Below are 16,165 nucleotides of genomic sequence, written 5' to 3'. Positions count from 1 at the left end.
AGACAGGTGAAACTGTCCACACCAAATCTAGCACCTGCTATTTTGCAGGAGGATCAGCTTACTTAAATTTCAGAGAGTATTAGTTAACTGCAAAGGTTGAGATGCTCTTGAATTAGGAAGAATGGATGATCTCATTAAAAGATGAAAAATGAAACCAGGCATTACCTTTTTTTATAATCTTTTTGTTGTTGTTAGTGTACTAAATTCAAGGTAAAATAGAGAACCATAACCAAAATATGGAATTGAAAAATGGAAGTTAAAATGTCATTATGTGGCCACTCATTTCCTTTCATTTGATACTCCAGCTCTTTCAGAAGTAAACTCGAGGATTGTATCTTATACTTTGATGTGGTATAGATTTTAATATTTAGAATGGTTTTAATTATCTTAGTCAAAATGGGCTTAATTTCATGATTAATGTCAGAGAGAGATACTCTCTGTCTTTTTTAAATTTTATCTGACTTCTAAATTGGCTCACGTTCTTATACTAGAATCTTGATCATTTGAGCCAAATTTGCTAGTCTTAATCTATTTTCATTAGCTAGAGCTGTTGTGAGAAAAGGCCCCACAGGAAGAACAGAATTAGCTTAGTAATTGTGCTCATTCATCCGTGCATGCATATAACACAACTGTTTTCATTTCTGATGTTGTGATGGAACTGGATCAAAAGCAAATAAATTTTACATCCCTTTGAATAAACGTATGTCTCCTGTCACTGAAGTCTTTTTTTGTGTATCTGTTTTCTTGCAGGTGAGGAATTTTAAATTGGAACAGGAGCAAGAAAAAAACAAAATTTTGTCAGAAGCACTGGAGACTCTGGCCACTGAACACCATGAATTAGAGCGATCTCTGGTTGAAGGCTCGCCACCCCACAGCATCCTCAGCGAAGACGAGTTCTATGATGCACTATCAGGTAAGTCTAGAATCCTGCCACCTGTGTTGTGGGTGGTTTGAAGCCCACCACCTGAACGTCATCTTAGAGATGTCACCTGCAGTGTCCAGGAGAGAGCAGAGGACACGTAGCACCACAGCTCCCCACACAGTTTCTCTTTGGTGTGGGGGTACTGAGGCAGGAGGCTGCGAGTTGGGACTGAGTCCACCAACGTGGATGGAGAGGGAGTGCTGTGAAAACTCAAAAATTTGTTCAGTGACCATTAAATACCTCCTACTTCAGGGTGCTATTGTATGTTTAAGGGTAGAGCAAGGGACAGTTTCTGTCATCAGAGAGTACTCTGAATCCTTAAAGGACAGAGATGAGTATGGTGGTTGCGGTCCAGTATGCTGAGTGCCAAAGAGGGGAAACGGCAGTGTGGCTGGAGCAGAGAAAAGAAGTGCTTAGTTGTGCCTCAGAAATACATGCCAAAATGAGCAGGGACCCCACAGCCTAAATTGGAATCCTGCTTCTTACACCAGCTGGCTGTGTGACCTTGGGCAAGTTCTGTGACCTCTAGTTCTCTGTTCACACATATTTAAAATGGGGATAATTACAGTATCCATTTCATCAGGCTGAGTCAGGATTAAATGAGTTCCTGTGTGTAAACTGGGTTTAGGACCATGCCTGTCATGTCCAAGGTGCTCCAAAAAAGGAGACGTGTGGGGAGGTGGGACCGACTTGGGAGGGGATGTCCCACTAAGTAGTTAGGACCTTTGAGGAATTTGCTTTAGAATTTTTGAGGTGGGGTGCTTGGAGGAGTGGCTGCAGACGAGTGAGGCTGAAACTAACTCTTATTTGAGGAAATCAAGTTATTACAGGATAGGTGGACATACACAATTACTGGTCTCGTAGAACTTGACCGTGGAAGCGGGAGACCTCCGAGAGCAGGGAGTGAAAGGGTCACATTCACAGTAGGAGATTAAAGGAAGTGCAGTGAGAAGTAAGAGAAATGGGAATGAAAGAAGATTGGGTTGAGGAAATGAAAGACAACAGTGTGATCATATAGGACAGGGAAAATGGTTGTTGCTAGGCTTACAGAGAAGAGATTCGTTATGTAAGGTAAACAGATTCCTTATTGTGGGAAGTGTGATATAATCAAAAGAATGGGAAAAGTAATTTTAATAGCCAGATTATGGAGTAGAAAAGATGATACTGATGATGATGTTGTCATTTGGATAAGGCATTTGTGAAAGGAGTGACTCATTGGGAAGAGAAAGTGAAGCTAGGATTTGAAGGCAGTGAGATAAGTGATGAGGCAAAGGAAGTATTTAACACAACTGAGGGAAGTGGGGGGTGGGGGGCGGGAATGACATCGGAGCCTGCCAGGATTTTTTCACACCTACCCTGGGCCAAGTCCAATAGTGTTATCTCCTATATTCCTTCCGTTTGGGGACATCCAAAAGAGAAAGTCACTAGAGGGATCATAGGATTAAGTGCAAAAAGATCTGAATATAAAAGAGCCCAGACACTTGAGCTGCTCATCTTTCCCCCACCCCGCCTCCCCCAGGCTATCATTATTTCTTTTTTTTTCTTTTTCTTTTTTTTAATTTACATCCAAGTTAGTTAGCATATGGTGCAACAGTGATTTCAGGAGTAGATTCCTTAATGCCCCTTATCCATTTAGCCCATCCCCCCTCCCACACCCCCTCCAGTAACCCTCTGTTTGTTCTCCATATTTAAGAGTCTCTTATGTTTTGTCACCCTCCCTGTTTTTATATCTTTGTTTCCCTTCCCTTATGTTCATATGTTTTGTATCTTAAAGTCCTCCTATGAGTGAAGTCATATGAAATTTGTCTTTCTCTGACTAATTTCACTTAGCATAATACCCTCTAGTTCCATCCATGTAGTTGCAAATGGCAAGATTTCATTCTTTTTGATTGCCTAGTAATACTTCATTGTATATGTATATACCACATCTTTTTTATCCACCATCCAGTGATGGACATTCGGGCTCTTTCCATACTTTGGCTATTGTTGATAATGCTGCTGTAAACATTGGGGTGCACGTGTCCCTTCAAAACAGCATACCTGTATCCCTTGGCTAAATACCTAGCAGTGTAATTGCTGGGTCAGAGGGTAGTTCTATTTTAATTTTTTGAGTAACCTCCATACTATTGTCCAGAGTGGCTGCACCAGCTTGCATTCCCACCAGCAGTGCAAAAAAGATCCTCTTTCTCCTCATCCTCGCCAACATCTGTTGTTGCCTGAGTTGTTAATGTTAGCCATTCTGACAGGTGAAAGGTGGTATCTCATTGTGGTTTTGATTTGTATTTCCCTGATGATGAGTGATGTTGAGCATTTTTTCATGTGTCAGTTGGCCATCTGGATGTCTTCTTTGGAGAAGTGTCTATTCATGTCTTTTGCCCATTTCTTCATTGGATTATTTGTTTTTTGGGTGTTGAGTTTGATAAGCTCTTCATAGATTTTGGATACTAACCCTTTATCTGATATGTCGTTTGCAAATATCGTCTTCTATTCTGTCAGTTGCCTTTTAGTTTTGCTGGTTTTTCCTTCGCTGTGTAGAAGCTTTTTATTCTGATGAGGTCCCAATAGTTAATTCTTGGTTTTGTTTCCCTTGCCTCCGGAAATGTGTTGAGTAAGATGTTGCTACAGCCAAGATCAAAGAGGTTTTTGCCTGCTTTTCTCCTCGTGGATTTTGATGGCTTCCTGTCTTATATTTAGGTCTTTCATCCATTTTGAGTTTATTTTTCTGTATGGTGTAAGAAAGTGGTACAGGTTCGTTCTTCTACATGTTTCCAGTTTTCCCAGCGCCACTTGCTTAAGAGACTGTCTTTATTCCATTGGATATTTTTTCCTGCTTTGTCAAAGATGAATTGGCCATACGTTTGTGCGTCCATTTCTGGGTTCTCTGTTCTGTTCCAGTGTCTGTTTTTGTGCCACAGCTGCTCATCTTTTATGTTTTTTTTAAGAGAGAAAAAATTTAATGTTCATGAAAAAAATTGTAATAATTCAATATGAAAGTGTGTGCGTTACTCAGTGAAATTTTCCCTTCGTCCCTTATCCTAATGTACAGTCTTCCTTGGAAGTTCTTATAGCCTGATATATTCTCTTCCAGGCCTTTTTAAAGCATTCCCATGTGTATGCGTATGTTTACATACAGCTTTGTTTTGTTTTGTTTTGTTTTGTTTTGTTTTTAATCAGGAATGGAAGTAGCTGTATCATTGTTCTGGAGTTGCATTTTTGTTCTTTTTTTTAATGTTTATTTTGAGAGGGAGGGAGGGAGAGAGCGTGCACAAGTTGGGGAGGGGCAGGGAGAGAGAGGAATCCAAAGAATCTGATAGCTTGGAATCTGCTGATAGCTTGGAGCCTGAATCAGGGCTGGATCTCATGAACCCTGAGATCATGACCTGAGCTGAAATCAGGAGTCAGACGCTTAACTGAGCCACCCACATGCCCCAGGATCTGTGTTGTCATGTAATGACATAACTTGGAAATTTTTCCCATCAGTAGTACAACTCTAGCTCATTCTTTTTAAAGGTTGTATAAAAGTCCGTGATATGATTCACCACTGTTTTCTTGATTATTCTCTACTTGATAGACATTTAGCAGCTACTATCATCTTTCTGCTTCTCAGACATATTTTAACACTCAAAACACTCTCCAAAATCAGTCTTCTCTGGGACGAGAAGATAAAAAGAACTGTAGTCCCTAGGTGAGGATTGGCAAGTACATCGCATCTCGAGTACCAATTCAGATTGGTTTGCAGTACCTGCTGCTTTAAGGTTGGCTGTGTTGAGAAGGACCCTGAGGCTGAGTGCAGGTGCCTTGGTCAGTCAGCATGTGGCACCAGGGCTGTAGAAATGAAGGAGAGGGCAGGTGCCATGCCTTTGCTCCTTCCTGCCCTAAAGGACTCACCTGAGTTTTGTTACCCTTGCCTCAACAGTAGCCTTTCTGTGGCCACTCTTACTGTTTCCTGCTAGAAATCTTGCAAATCATTTGCAGTGTAGAACTGCATTAAAATTAAGAATCAGAAGCCCCAGCTTCAAGTCTTGAGTTGCTGATGACCTCGCCAAATAATTCATTGAGGTATAAAAGCTGTCCTTTGGGAATGACTTCATCTTCTCACTATAGTCTTCACACTTCACCCTTCACTCCCACTTCATTCTTCCTTTCTGTTAAAAAAAGAAGAGGGGCGCCTGGGTGGCTCAGTCAGTTGGGCTTCCTACTTCGGCTCAGGTCATGATTCATGGGTTCAATCCTCATGTCAGGCTCTGTGCTGACCGCTCAGAGCCTGGAGCCTGCTTCAGATTCTGTGTCTCCCTCTCTCTCTCTCTCTCTCTCTGCCCCTCCCCCACTCACGTTCCATCTCTGTCTCTCAAAAAAATGAATGAACATTAAAAAAAATTTTCTTTAAAGAGAAGAAATGTTCCTCCTCAATTGAAGCTGTCCCTTCCTCATATCATATATTCATGTACCCATCTCCTTGTACCTTCTCAAGAACTTTTGTTGTTTCTTCTGCCGTTATTTTTATATCACATCATTTTATTTATGTATGTATTTATTTATTTGTTTATTACTTTTTAATGTTTATTATTTGAGAGAGAGAGAGAGAGACAGAGAGCAAGCAGGGGAGGGGCAGAGAGAGAGGGAGACACAGAATCCGAAGCAGGCTTCAGACTCTGAGCTGCCAGCACAGAGCCTGATGGGGCTCGAACCCACAGACAGAGAGATCATGACCTGAGCTGAAGTCGCCCGCCCAACCGATTGAGCCACCCAGGCACCCCAATTTTATTTATTTTTTTAAGAGAGAGCACAAGCAGGGGAGGGACAGAGAGAGTGGGAAAGAATCCCAAGCATGTTCTGCACTATCACCACAGTGCCCAATGTGGGGCTCGATCTCACAAACCATGAGATCATGACCTGAGCCAAAACAGAAGGTTGGACACTTAACCGACTGAGCCACCCAGGCACCCCCAATATCACATCATTTTAAATACTAACTTAGCATTCTGTAGTAGTTTCCTGTCGCTGCTATGACAGATTACCACAAATGTCTTTGAACAATGCAGATTTATTTTCTTATGGTCCTGGATGTCAGAAGTTCCAAAGTTGAGGTCTTGACAGGGCTGTGTTTCTTCTGGAGGCTCTGGGAAAGAATCTGTTTCCCTGACTTCTTTAGTTTCTGGAGACCACCTGCATTCCTTGACTTGAGACCCCATCCTCTATCTTCAAAGCCAGCAGTGTGACATCTTCCAAGCTCTCTCACTGACTCAGACTTTTCTCCCTCACTTTTTAAAGGACTTTAGGTGGGGCGCCTGGGTGGCTCAGTCGGTTAAGCGTCCGACTTCAGCTCAGGTCACTATCTCGCGGTCCGTGAGTTCGAGCCCCGCGTCGGGCTCTGGACTGATGGCTCAGAGCCTGGAGCCTGCTTCCGATTCTGTGTCTCCCTCTCTCTCTGCCCCTCCCCTGTTCATGCTCTGTCTCTCTCTGTCTCAAAAATAAATAAACGTTAAAAAAAAAAAAATTAAAGGACTTTAGGAATTACAGTGGGCCCACCCAGATAATCCAGGGTTACCTACCTATCTCAAGGTCCTTAATCACATCTGCAGAGTCCTCTTACCATACCAGGTAATCTATCCACAGGTGCCACAGGTTAGGACATGGACATGTTTGGGGGACCATTATTCTGACTGCCACATTTATATCTCTAACTCAGACTCAGCTGTCAGCTGGATAAATAAAAAAATGAATTTTTGATCTTTCTCCCAGATCCTCTTCCTGGGGTTTGCCTCATTTTAGTGCATAGCACTTCTCTCCTCTCAAAGCCAGAAACCTAGGAGTGATTTGTGACATTCATGTAACACATCCATGAAACCCAGCCCAAAGCTTGTCCATTCTACCTTCAAATCATACCTCAAAGCCATGTATGTTCTGTTATTATCGTGTAAGGTTAAAAGGTAGGTGCTGGGACGAGAGGCTGTTGATAAATGGTCACTCTACCGATTCCTGTGCCCTTTGGAAAGTTACTTCACTTTTCTGTGCCTCATTTCTTTATCTGCAGATGGGTTATAAGATAATGATAAATACTTAAAACAGTGTCTGGCACTCTGAGCTCTCGTTATCATTACCTGCGCTATGCCCAATTTTGTCTAGCCTCTTACCTACCATGCTTCCAGCCTTGCCTTCCTGGAGTTCACTCTGTGCACACACCCACGGTGGCACTTTGTAGACGTCACGTCATTGCATTCCCCTGCCTGGAATCCTGTGGTGGCTTCTCATTGCACCGAGAATAAAAATCAGACTCCTTAACCGGCCTTCAAGGCTCTTGACATGATCCAGATCCTGCCTGTGTTGTCAAGTCAGGCTTGTCTTCTTGTTCCCTTCCCCTCACTAGCCTTACGGACTTTGTCCAGGCCTCAAACATAGTAGTGGCAGCAGGCTATTGGATGTGGCATGAAATAAGACCAAGAGAAAGTATGCAAACCTGTATTACACTTAAAGCTTATTTTTATTTATTTATTTTTGTTTTCTGTGTTTTTGAGAGAGAGTCTGAGAGTGAGTAGGGAGTGGCAGAGAGGGAGAGATACTTAAGCAGGCCCCACACCCAGTGTGGAGCCCAACCTGGGGCTGGATCTCACAACTGTGAGATCGTGAGCTAAGCCGAAGAGCCTGGAGCCTGCTTCAGATCCTGTGTCTCCCTCTCTCTCTTCCCCTCCCCTGCTCACAAGCTCGCACTCTCTCTGTCTCTCAAAAATAATATTAAAAGAAAAAATTAAAAAAAAAAACAAGCTTTTTTTAATAGGGGTCTCAACAGTAAAAGATTAAATCAAGCTAATATTTAAAAGATGTGAAAAGATTTTTAAAAATTCTTCTCTTAAAATATTTGTAAATTACTTTGACTAAATGTTTGATCTTTTTAAAAGTTGCTTGCTTACAACTTGTGTTACTTCCTTTAAAATAATAGGATAATTTTGTTTAGACATGAAATCCATGTGACTTCCTGTTTTCCCTTCGCTACTTTTCCCTTATGTCCCTTTAGGTTTTTGCCAATAAGCTGGATCAATGAAAATCGAGTACAGTGAGTGAGATAAACCTTGATGCAAGCATACAGTATAGCCTAATTTTTCCAGCCCCATGGGATCTCTTGATCATATAAAAATTGTTTTTTCAGTATTCTCAGTGACTAAAGGTTTCATAAAATTCCATAAAGCAAACAGATTTCTTTTTCACAATTTGAATTCTATTATGTAACGTGATCTGAAAGGAGCTACATCTTTGTGTGTGTGTGTGTGTGTGTGTGTGTGTGTAAGAAAAGAAATGTTTATATTGAGTGAGATTGCTGCTCTTACTGTCAGTGACCACCTCCTGGCATACGGCTAAACGTTCGTGCATACTGAAGCAAAAAAATGGAAGAAGAAACTAACAGATAGCTGATTCTGTAGAACATAGTCCATTCTGTGAGCAAATAAAGTACAGAAATACATAGAAAGAACCACTTTAAGGAAGAAGAGAGTGGTTCCTCTTTCATATTCTTACCCTTTCTGTTTCACTTTTACTTTATTGCTACCCTGTTCTCCTACCAGAGCTCTCAAATACCTCTCAAGTACTTCCCCGCCCAGTAGTCTTTCCTGACTCCCCCTGGCAGAATTAATCCTCTCTTCTTTTGTGCTCCCTTGTTGACACTCCTTTATAGCCCCTTTCATTGTACTGTGCTGGTCTCTGTATGATCATGGTTGCCCTGTCTACTTAAATCCCTGAGTTCCTTTCTAAATGTTGAGTACAAGTTTTGAACAAATGCCACTGATATTTCTGTCCTCCCTAAAAATATATTGGTATTCAATACAAGCACGAGAGGATCAGTAATGCCTGCTGCATGTTCCACTTTAGGTTCTGTGTAGCAGAGGAGGGATGGCAGACCATCCCCAGGAGTGAGCCTGGGTGAGGTGGTAGTAAGAGATACAATTTGTTCTTGAGGAATTTACACTCTGGTTGGAGCTATGAGACCTGCTCATGGCAGTGGGGGGTAGCGGGGGATGAAAAAGTTGCTAAGAAAGGGAGACAGTTCGGGGTGCCTGACTTTGTGAATCTGTAATATGCTAAGGAATTACTCTTGAAACATTTGTGGCTGCTATTCTTTAGAACTGGTCTGAGAAGTTTCACCGAAATTCCTGCCTTTTGGGTATTATAACTTCAAAATATATTGGTTTTCTTACTGTCTGTTCATTTTCCTTTTTTAGAAAACATGTTGAGATCAGTTGCTCAAGAAAGGCTTTCTTGCTAGGTTTTCCTCTTAATGCTATTTTGGTCGAAATGTGCATGAATAATGCATACGGTCCAATAGTGTAGACTGGCAAAACCAATAGACAGTTATGTCATGAAATTGAACCCAGTTTTAGCATTTCTCAGCAGTTGCAAGGGTGGGTGCTTATGTCTTTTTAAGTCAAAACTTTCAAAATGGAAACAATTTTGGTTTTGTTGGGAGGAGAGGAACACAGGAACAGTTAGGACCTATGTCAAATAAAGTTTAATCCAGTAAGTAGTACAGGTAATAGTGGAGAACAAGTGATCCCATCTGTATTGAGATTTTATGTATAGAAGACACAGGATCTGAGCAAGGTGGTCAGCGTTATTGAGAAGGAGGTAGTTCTGTGTACACTGTTCTTTATGTTCCCAGGTCCGGTGTTCTTTCCTTCTACAGTTTACTTTATTTTTAAATGTTTATTTACTTATTTTTGAGAGAGACAAAGTGCGAGAGGTGGAGGGGCAGAGAGAGAGACACAGAATCTGAAGCAGGCTCCAAGCTCTGAGTTGTCAGCACAGAGCCCGATGTGGGGCTCTAACCCACAAACTGTAAGATCATGACCTGGGTCGAAGTCGGATGCTTAACCAACTGAGCCATCCGGGCGCCTCTCCTTCTACAGTTTATTTTCGAAATAACTATTCATTTCTTATCTGGCCCTTTTCTGTGTGTCCTTTAACTGTAGTCCGCACCTGCCTAGGATTTGGCCCTGTCAACCACCACTGTATTCCTAGCACTTATTGTCTCTTGTTCCCCCCTCCACTTTTTTTTTTTTTTTTTTTTGAGAATGAGGTATACTGCCTTGTTCTTGTCCTTTTTCTTGTGATATAACTTTTGGTGTATGCCTTCCTTATAGCAACACTACATTTCCCTTAACTGCAGAAATCTTGTACTAACTTCTGTGTTTTGTCTACTGCCCCGTACAAAACATTAATTAGTTGACATGATAGACAGCAAAATGAGTGCCACAGAGCATGGCTGTTACTTAGCACCTTCCATATGTAACATGGTAAAACATTCTGGAGAAAATCTGATTAGTGGCAGGAGCTCTCGGTCTCATTTTCAGTTTGTAGCATTAAAAAATTATCCAGCATCTCACTTATCTTGTATATGTGTTGCAGGTAAACACTGCTGAATGCAATCTATCCTTAAGGTTTTGGGTTGACCTTCTGGGTTCATCTTCATTTTCTAAAATGTTTTTTATTAAATTTACTAAATTATTGGCTCCATTAAATACTGTAAACCATGTGCATTTAGTACTGTCCTCAGCATTGGGAGGATTTCATGAACCAGATGTGACTGTTGAGTGCCAGGTGCTTTGTTAGACACAGCAATACCAAGCTAGGTAAGACCCAGTCCCCCAGTCTGGGGGGTTTGCGGTCAGGCTAGGGGAAGAGATGAATACCTGGAAAGACAGTTTGAGTGTAGTGTAGAAGGGATCTGGCCCGCCAGTCCACCGCAGCTGCTCATTCTCATTGTGGAGATCGGAGCTTAGCGTTTGCCTTTCTCAGGAACCATGTTGATGCCATTATCTATCTCCATTTTGTGTGACTCACAGGTTTGTTTGTTGTTGTTGCTGTTTAAGTTCATTTTTGTTTTGAGAGAGAGAGAGAGAGAGAGAGTATGTGTGTGAGCAGGGGTAGGGGAGGGAGAATCCTAAGCAGGACCTGGGGCTCAGACTCAGAAACCGTGAGATCATGTACATGTCTGATGGCTGTCTCCCATCATTCGACCCACTCTCTCAAAAGCCTTGATTCCAGCATTGTTTTGACTACACCACATCATCTCCATCTTTACACCATCCCTCACTCCACATGTGCTTTCCATATGTGAGGCCTAGATTGCGTGAGGCATCATGTGATCAGTCCCCTGCCTTTCTCTCCCTGCGCTGTACCCAGCTGGCAGAACGCCAGACCATCCCTCTCCCCCTTCAACCCCAGTCCTCAAGGGACTAGGTGAGACTGGAGACACATCCAGGGCCACAGCAGTGGCTATGGCTTTAAGTTCACAGCCGCTGACTTGTGGTTGGTCCCTTTTGCTGCCCAGCGGTCCTACTCCATTTCTGTGGTCCGTTGCTTTCACGTGCTGCTTTCATGCGTATCTCACCTAAAACTTGTCATACCTCCTCCTCCATCCTGCGCCAGCTGGGGACATTGTTTATGTCACTGACACACTCCTCGTGTTTCCAGTATCAAAGCTGCCACACCCTTGGATGTGTACGTAAGTGTACATGTTGTGCCTTCTCTGCTTTGCATTGTTGAGGCTGCAACCTCCCTGTTTGTGCCTGGGGCCCCACCCCCTCTGACCTACAGGAGGACATCTATGCGGTTCCTCCCCTCTCCCAGGTAATCGCTTGTTCCTTGTTCCCATCACCTGTCTTACCTTTAAAATGCTAAATCTTAAAGTACCTCTGATCCCACATTACTCTCCTTCCTTACCATGTTGTCTTGAACACCCTCTGTTTATAGGTTTATTCTCCCTGTTGCACTCAGTGCTCTTGATCAGGTCACCACTGGACTACACTCAGTTGCCTGGTTGAGTGGTTCTTTCTCAGTTCTCCTCTTTCTTGACCTCTCACTGGCACTGAAAGTTGTTGATTACACCCTCCTTCATAGAACATTTTCTTTACTTGGCTTGCAGAACATCACTCTCGTTTGATTTTATTTCAGTTTCCTGTGCCAGTCCTTTGGCATTCTTCTAGCTTATGATATTAGAGTGTCTCTGGGGGTAGGCAGGGAACCTCTTTTCTGTCCATACTTGTCTCTAGGTCCTTTGTACTCAAAGTGTGGTCTGAGGATTAGGATCAGTATCCCCTGGGAGCTTGTTGGAAATTCACAACCTAAGGTCTCAGCTCAGACCTAGTGAATAAGAATCTGTGGGGTTTTTTCCAAATCTGTAGGTGATGCATACAGACATTAAAGCTTGATCCCTGTTGCCTTACATGGCCTCATCTAGTCTCATGCCGCTAAATATTATCTGTATTCTGATAACTCCATTATTTTGTGTCTCCAGCCTCTGGCTTCCCCCCGGATTTCAGACTCATTGTCTAACTATCCACTTGACATATTCACTTAAATGTCTAACGATATCTCCTACATATATTACAATGTCCCGAAGAGAACTCTTGCTTTCTGTTCAAAGCCGGGTCCTTCTGCAGTCTTCTGTGTTTTGGTAGGTGGAAGATCTGTCTTTCCAGGTGCTTTGGCCAAGGCTGGGAACCTTCACACTATCTGTCAGACAGTCTCATTTTTGTGTGTCACATCCATATTCAGTCCCTCAACAAATCCCGTTACATGTACCTTCAAAACATATCAGACTCTGACCACTTGTCATATCTGCACTCTTAGCACTGAGACCCACGCCCCCACCACCTCTCACCTGGATTGTCACAGCAGTTTTCTCACTATTCTCCCTGCTTTCACCCTTCTCCCCAGCATTGTGCTAATCACAACGTTCACAGTGATCATTCTGAAACATGAATCCCTTCACATCAGTTCTCTGCACAAAACCCTCCAATGGCTTTGCTTCTTTGTTGGAATAAAAGCCAAAGTCCTACACGATCTGGCCCTCTGCCACCGTTCTGAAGTCTGCCTCTGTCCTCCTCACTTCAGTCACCCTGACCTCAGTGCTAGTTCTTGAACTTGCCAAGCATGTTCTCCCTTAGGCCTTTGCTTTTCATTATTTCCTCTGCCGGGAACTCTCTTCTCCCAGATATCTACAGTGCTTGCTCCCTCACTCAGAAAGACTTTCTTTTGCTCAGAAAGACTTTCACTATATCAATTTTTATTCCCTCCCCTTTTTTGCCCTTTAAAAAAAAAAAAACAACAAACCACCTTTCACATAATATTCATTTGTTTGGTGATCTCCCACAACTAGAATGTAGCCTCCTCCATGAGGGCAGGATTTTGTTCGGTTCATTCATGTATTCCCAGCCCCTGGAACAGTGCTAGACAAAGAAAGAGGTGCTCAATAAATATTTGTTCAACGAGTTAACGAATGAGTACTACCCAGTGGTATGTCACGAAGGTTACAGAAATTCGGAGGAGAGGCTGCTGACCACTTGAGAAACTTGGACAAAGCACCACAATTGAGTAATGTTTGGAAGAGTCAGGAAAGGTTCTCCAGACAGATATGGCAGGGGTAGAAAATGCTTTGTGGGAGAGGACAACACATTCGGAGGTAAAGAAAAATAGTTTTCAAAAATGTCATGAACTGTGGTGTGGCTGAGGCAAGGGTGAATGTTGAGAGTGCTGGGGAGAGGTGACAAGATGAAGCCAAGAAAGTAATTTAGGACCAGCTGGTAATGAGTCTTGTGATAAGATTGTGCTGAAGAATTTGAATTTTAGCATATTGGTGATGGGGAGCCAACAGACATAATTATTAGAGTGACATCATATTACTGTTTTATCAAGATTCATGTATTTTTTAAGGTAAACATTTTAAGGTAAACAAGAATGGAATTCTTGTAATTCCATTATACTGAGACAGGACTTTGAAGAAAATAAGACCTGATCTCTACTCAGGAGTTCGTACTCTGGTAGAGTGTGCTGTAGGAGTAAAGATTGATTCAGGGTCCTCGTGTCCTAGACGAGAGATGACAAGAGTTTGAATGAAAGCAATCATTGAGAATGGAAAGTTGCAGTTCTCTTTTTGTGTTGCTTTAGTGAACGCATGTCCTTCTGACCATTGCTGAAGGGTCAGAGGCTTCCTCGAGGAAGCCTGGTTGACTTTCTTGACTTGATCAGATCTCCACTTTCATGCTCTGTGCACCATTTTCCCAGAGTTGAAATTCTGTATAATTATTGGTTTCTGTCAGCCCTGCCCATCAACTGGATAGTACATTCATTCCATGAGAAATTCTGCAACCCTGGCAACTAGCATAGATTCTGGCACCCATTAGGAGTTTGCGTATTGGAGCAAATGAAATTTTGGGATACATTTTTAAGACAAAAATGACTGAGCTTGAACACTAGTTGATGTGGAGGATAATGATATATTTAGGGTTCCCATCTATTTTGGCACCATATTCGGCCCCCTTCTACATTCCTTGTCTTGGTTAACAGCATCAACATCTTCCCACTGGGAAAACTACACATGTGGAAGTCACCTTTACCCCTTCCCTCACACTTCCCCCAGTACACGCTGAGGGGGCCTTAGTTCACCTCCCCTTCCTTTGACCCCAGAGACGTGGAGGGTGCTTTTCTAACCAGTTTTACTGCTTCTGGTCTTTGTCTCTGCCAGCCATTTTTCACCTGGCATGTTGTCAGATGTGAGAGTCTGAAAAGCAGTCCCCGACGGATAGGTTTGCCTTCCAATCCTGGGAACCTGTAACTGTATGTATGTATGTATGTATGTATGTATGTATTTATGGGAAAAAAGACCTTGGCAGATGTGATTAAGGATTTCAAGATGAGATAAACACGGATTATGTGGGTGGGGCCCAAATGCCTTCACAAGTATCCTGTAACAGATAGATGGAGAGAGAGGAGACAGAGGCTGAGGTGATCCGAAGGCCAAGTGATGTGGCCACAGGCCGGGGAGTGCAGGCAGCCTCCAGACCTGGAAAACATTAGGAATGTATTCTCCTTTTAGTGCCCCCGGAGGGATGGTGGTCCTGCCAACACTGTGCCTTTGGTCCAGAGAAGGTGATTTTTGATTTCTGGCCTCCAAAATTATAAAGGACTAAATTTTTGTTGTTTTAAGCCACCATGTTTGTGGTAATTGTTACAGTGGCCATAGGACACTGATAGATCAGAGCTGTCTGTAAAGTCTAAAACTGACCTCATCACTCCCTGGGAAAACATCCCCATTACTACAGTTGAGTCCAAACTCTGATCTATTTCACTTTAAAGCTTCAGCTCTGCTGACCACATCTTTTTCCTTCAGCCACCCTTGTCTCTAGCTGAACTAGATATTCTGGGCACACGTTTGTTCTTTCAGGCTTTGGGTCTCTTTGCTGTTCCCCTCATACCCCTCATACTCTTTTTCTGCCTTAAACTAGTTTTCATCATTGCAGCTCAGATGTCATCTCTGCTTGGAAATGTACTCTGGGTCCCTTATGAATGACTTCTTCAACTGTCCCCACAAATGCTTTGTATAAACATTGTTTACTTACATATCTTATGTTTACCTATGTGTACTTATGTATCTTATATATTGGACTTTGAATACTTGGAGAGCACCAGCCTTGTCTCTTTAATCTTCCTACACTGTTTCAGCAACTAGCTCTTTACCTGGTGTGTGGTAGTTACTTGGTAAATGTTGATTTATTAAGTTGAAGTCACAAGAAAAGTGGTTTTTTTAAATAACTGTGGATTATTCTGTAACTGGTCTTAGTTCTGCAGAGTGAATGTATATGTGACCTTTCTGAAAAAAATTTTAAGGATGTCAGCAATCTAGGAAGCTGTGGATTTAATCGTCCAGAATAGATACACATAAGATTCCCAGTAGTCCACACAGTGTGGAATTCTTCATCTTCAATTACATGTGCAGATTTTGCAAGTTGTGGAAAACAGGAGTAGATTTAGTTGCTTGGGGACAAGCCAGTACTTTTAAGAAACTCTGTCTTAAGCAACACTATACTATTTGGCTGATTTTGACCTTGGACATCATTCAGTGAAGATATGTCTGTCTAGAATGTCTCTCACTCTTGATGCTTGCTCCCAGGGTTCTGTTTCAAGCTTTTGTCACTTCCTTAGTAAGTTATTATAGTAGCCTCTTGGCAGCCTCTCTGGACTCATTCTGACTTTCAGTTTACAATTTATTTTCAATGTGGTAGGTTTTTATTTATTTTGTTTGTGTTCTTTATATTTACTGGGTAATTTTTAAGTTTACACAACAGTACCTTAAGGCAAAATTAAAATTTGGCACTGATATTTTGAGCTTGGGTTACCTTGGGTTACTTTGGACATTTTTAGAATATGCCTAGTATGCGGGAAACCAACAATAAAAGTATTAAATTGAGTGTGTGT

At 42.3% G+C, this 16,165-nt stretch overlaps 1 protein-coding gene across 11 annotated transcripts in view; it reads left to right on the top strand.

The window, feature by feature from the left end:
• OSBPL1A (oxysterol binding protein like 1A) overlaps window positions 1-16,165 on the top strand; it is a 245,337-nt gene that overhangs the window by 139,278 nt on the left and 89,894 nt on the right. For all 11 annotated transcript variants that reach the window (XM_047828148.1, XM_047828145.1, XM_047828146.1 and 8 more), the window contains one exon: window positions 751-913. In XM_047828148.1, the coding sequence (XP_047684104.1) occupies window positions 751-913 (163 nt within the window). The remainder of the gene's footprint in view (window positions 1-750; window positions 914-16,165) is intronic.

The sequence above is a fragment of the Prionailurus viverrinus genome, chromosome D3 (assembly GCF_022837055.1).
Source record: "Prionailurus viverrinus isolate Anna chromosome D3, UM_Priviv_1.0, whole genome shotgun sequence".
Taxonomy (NCBI): Eukaryota; Metazoa; Chordata; class Mammalia; order Carnivora; family Felidae; genus Prionailurus; species Prionailurus viverrinus.
This window is presented reverse-complemented; position numbering and strand designations above follow the sequence as displayed.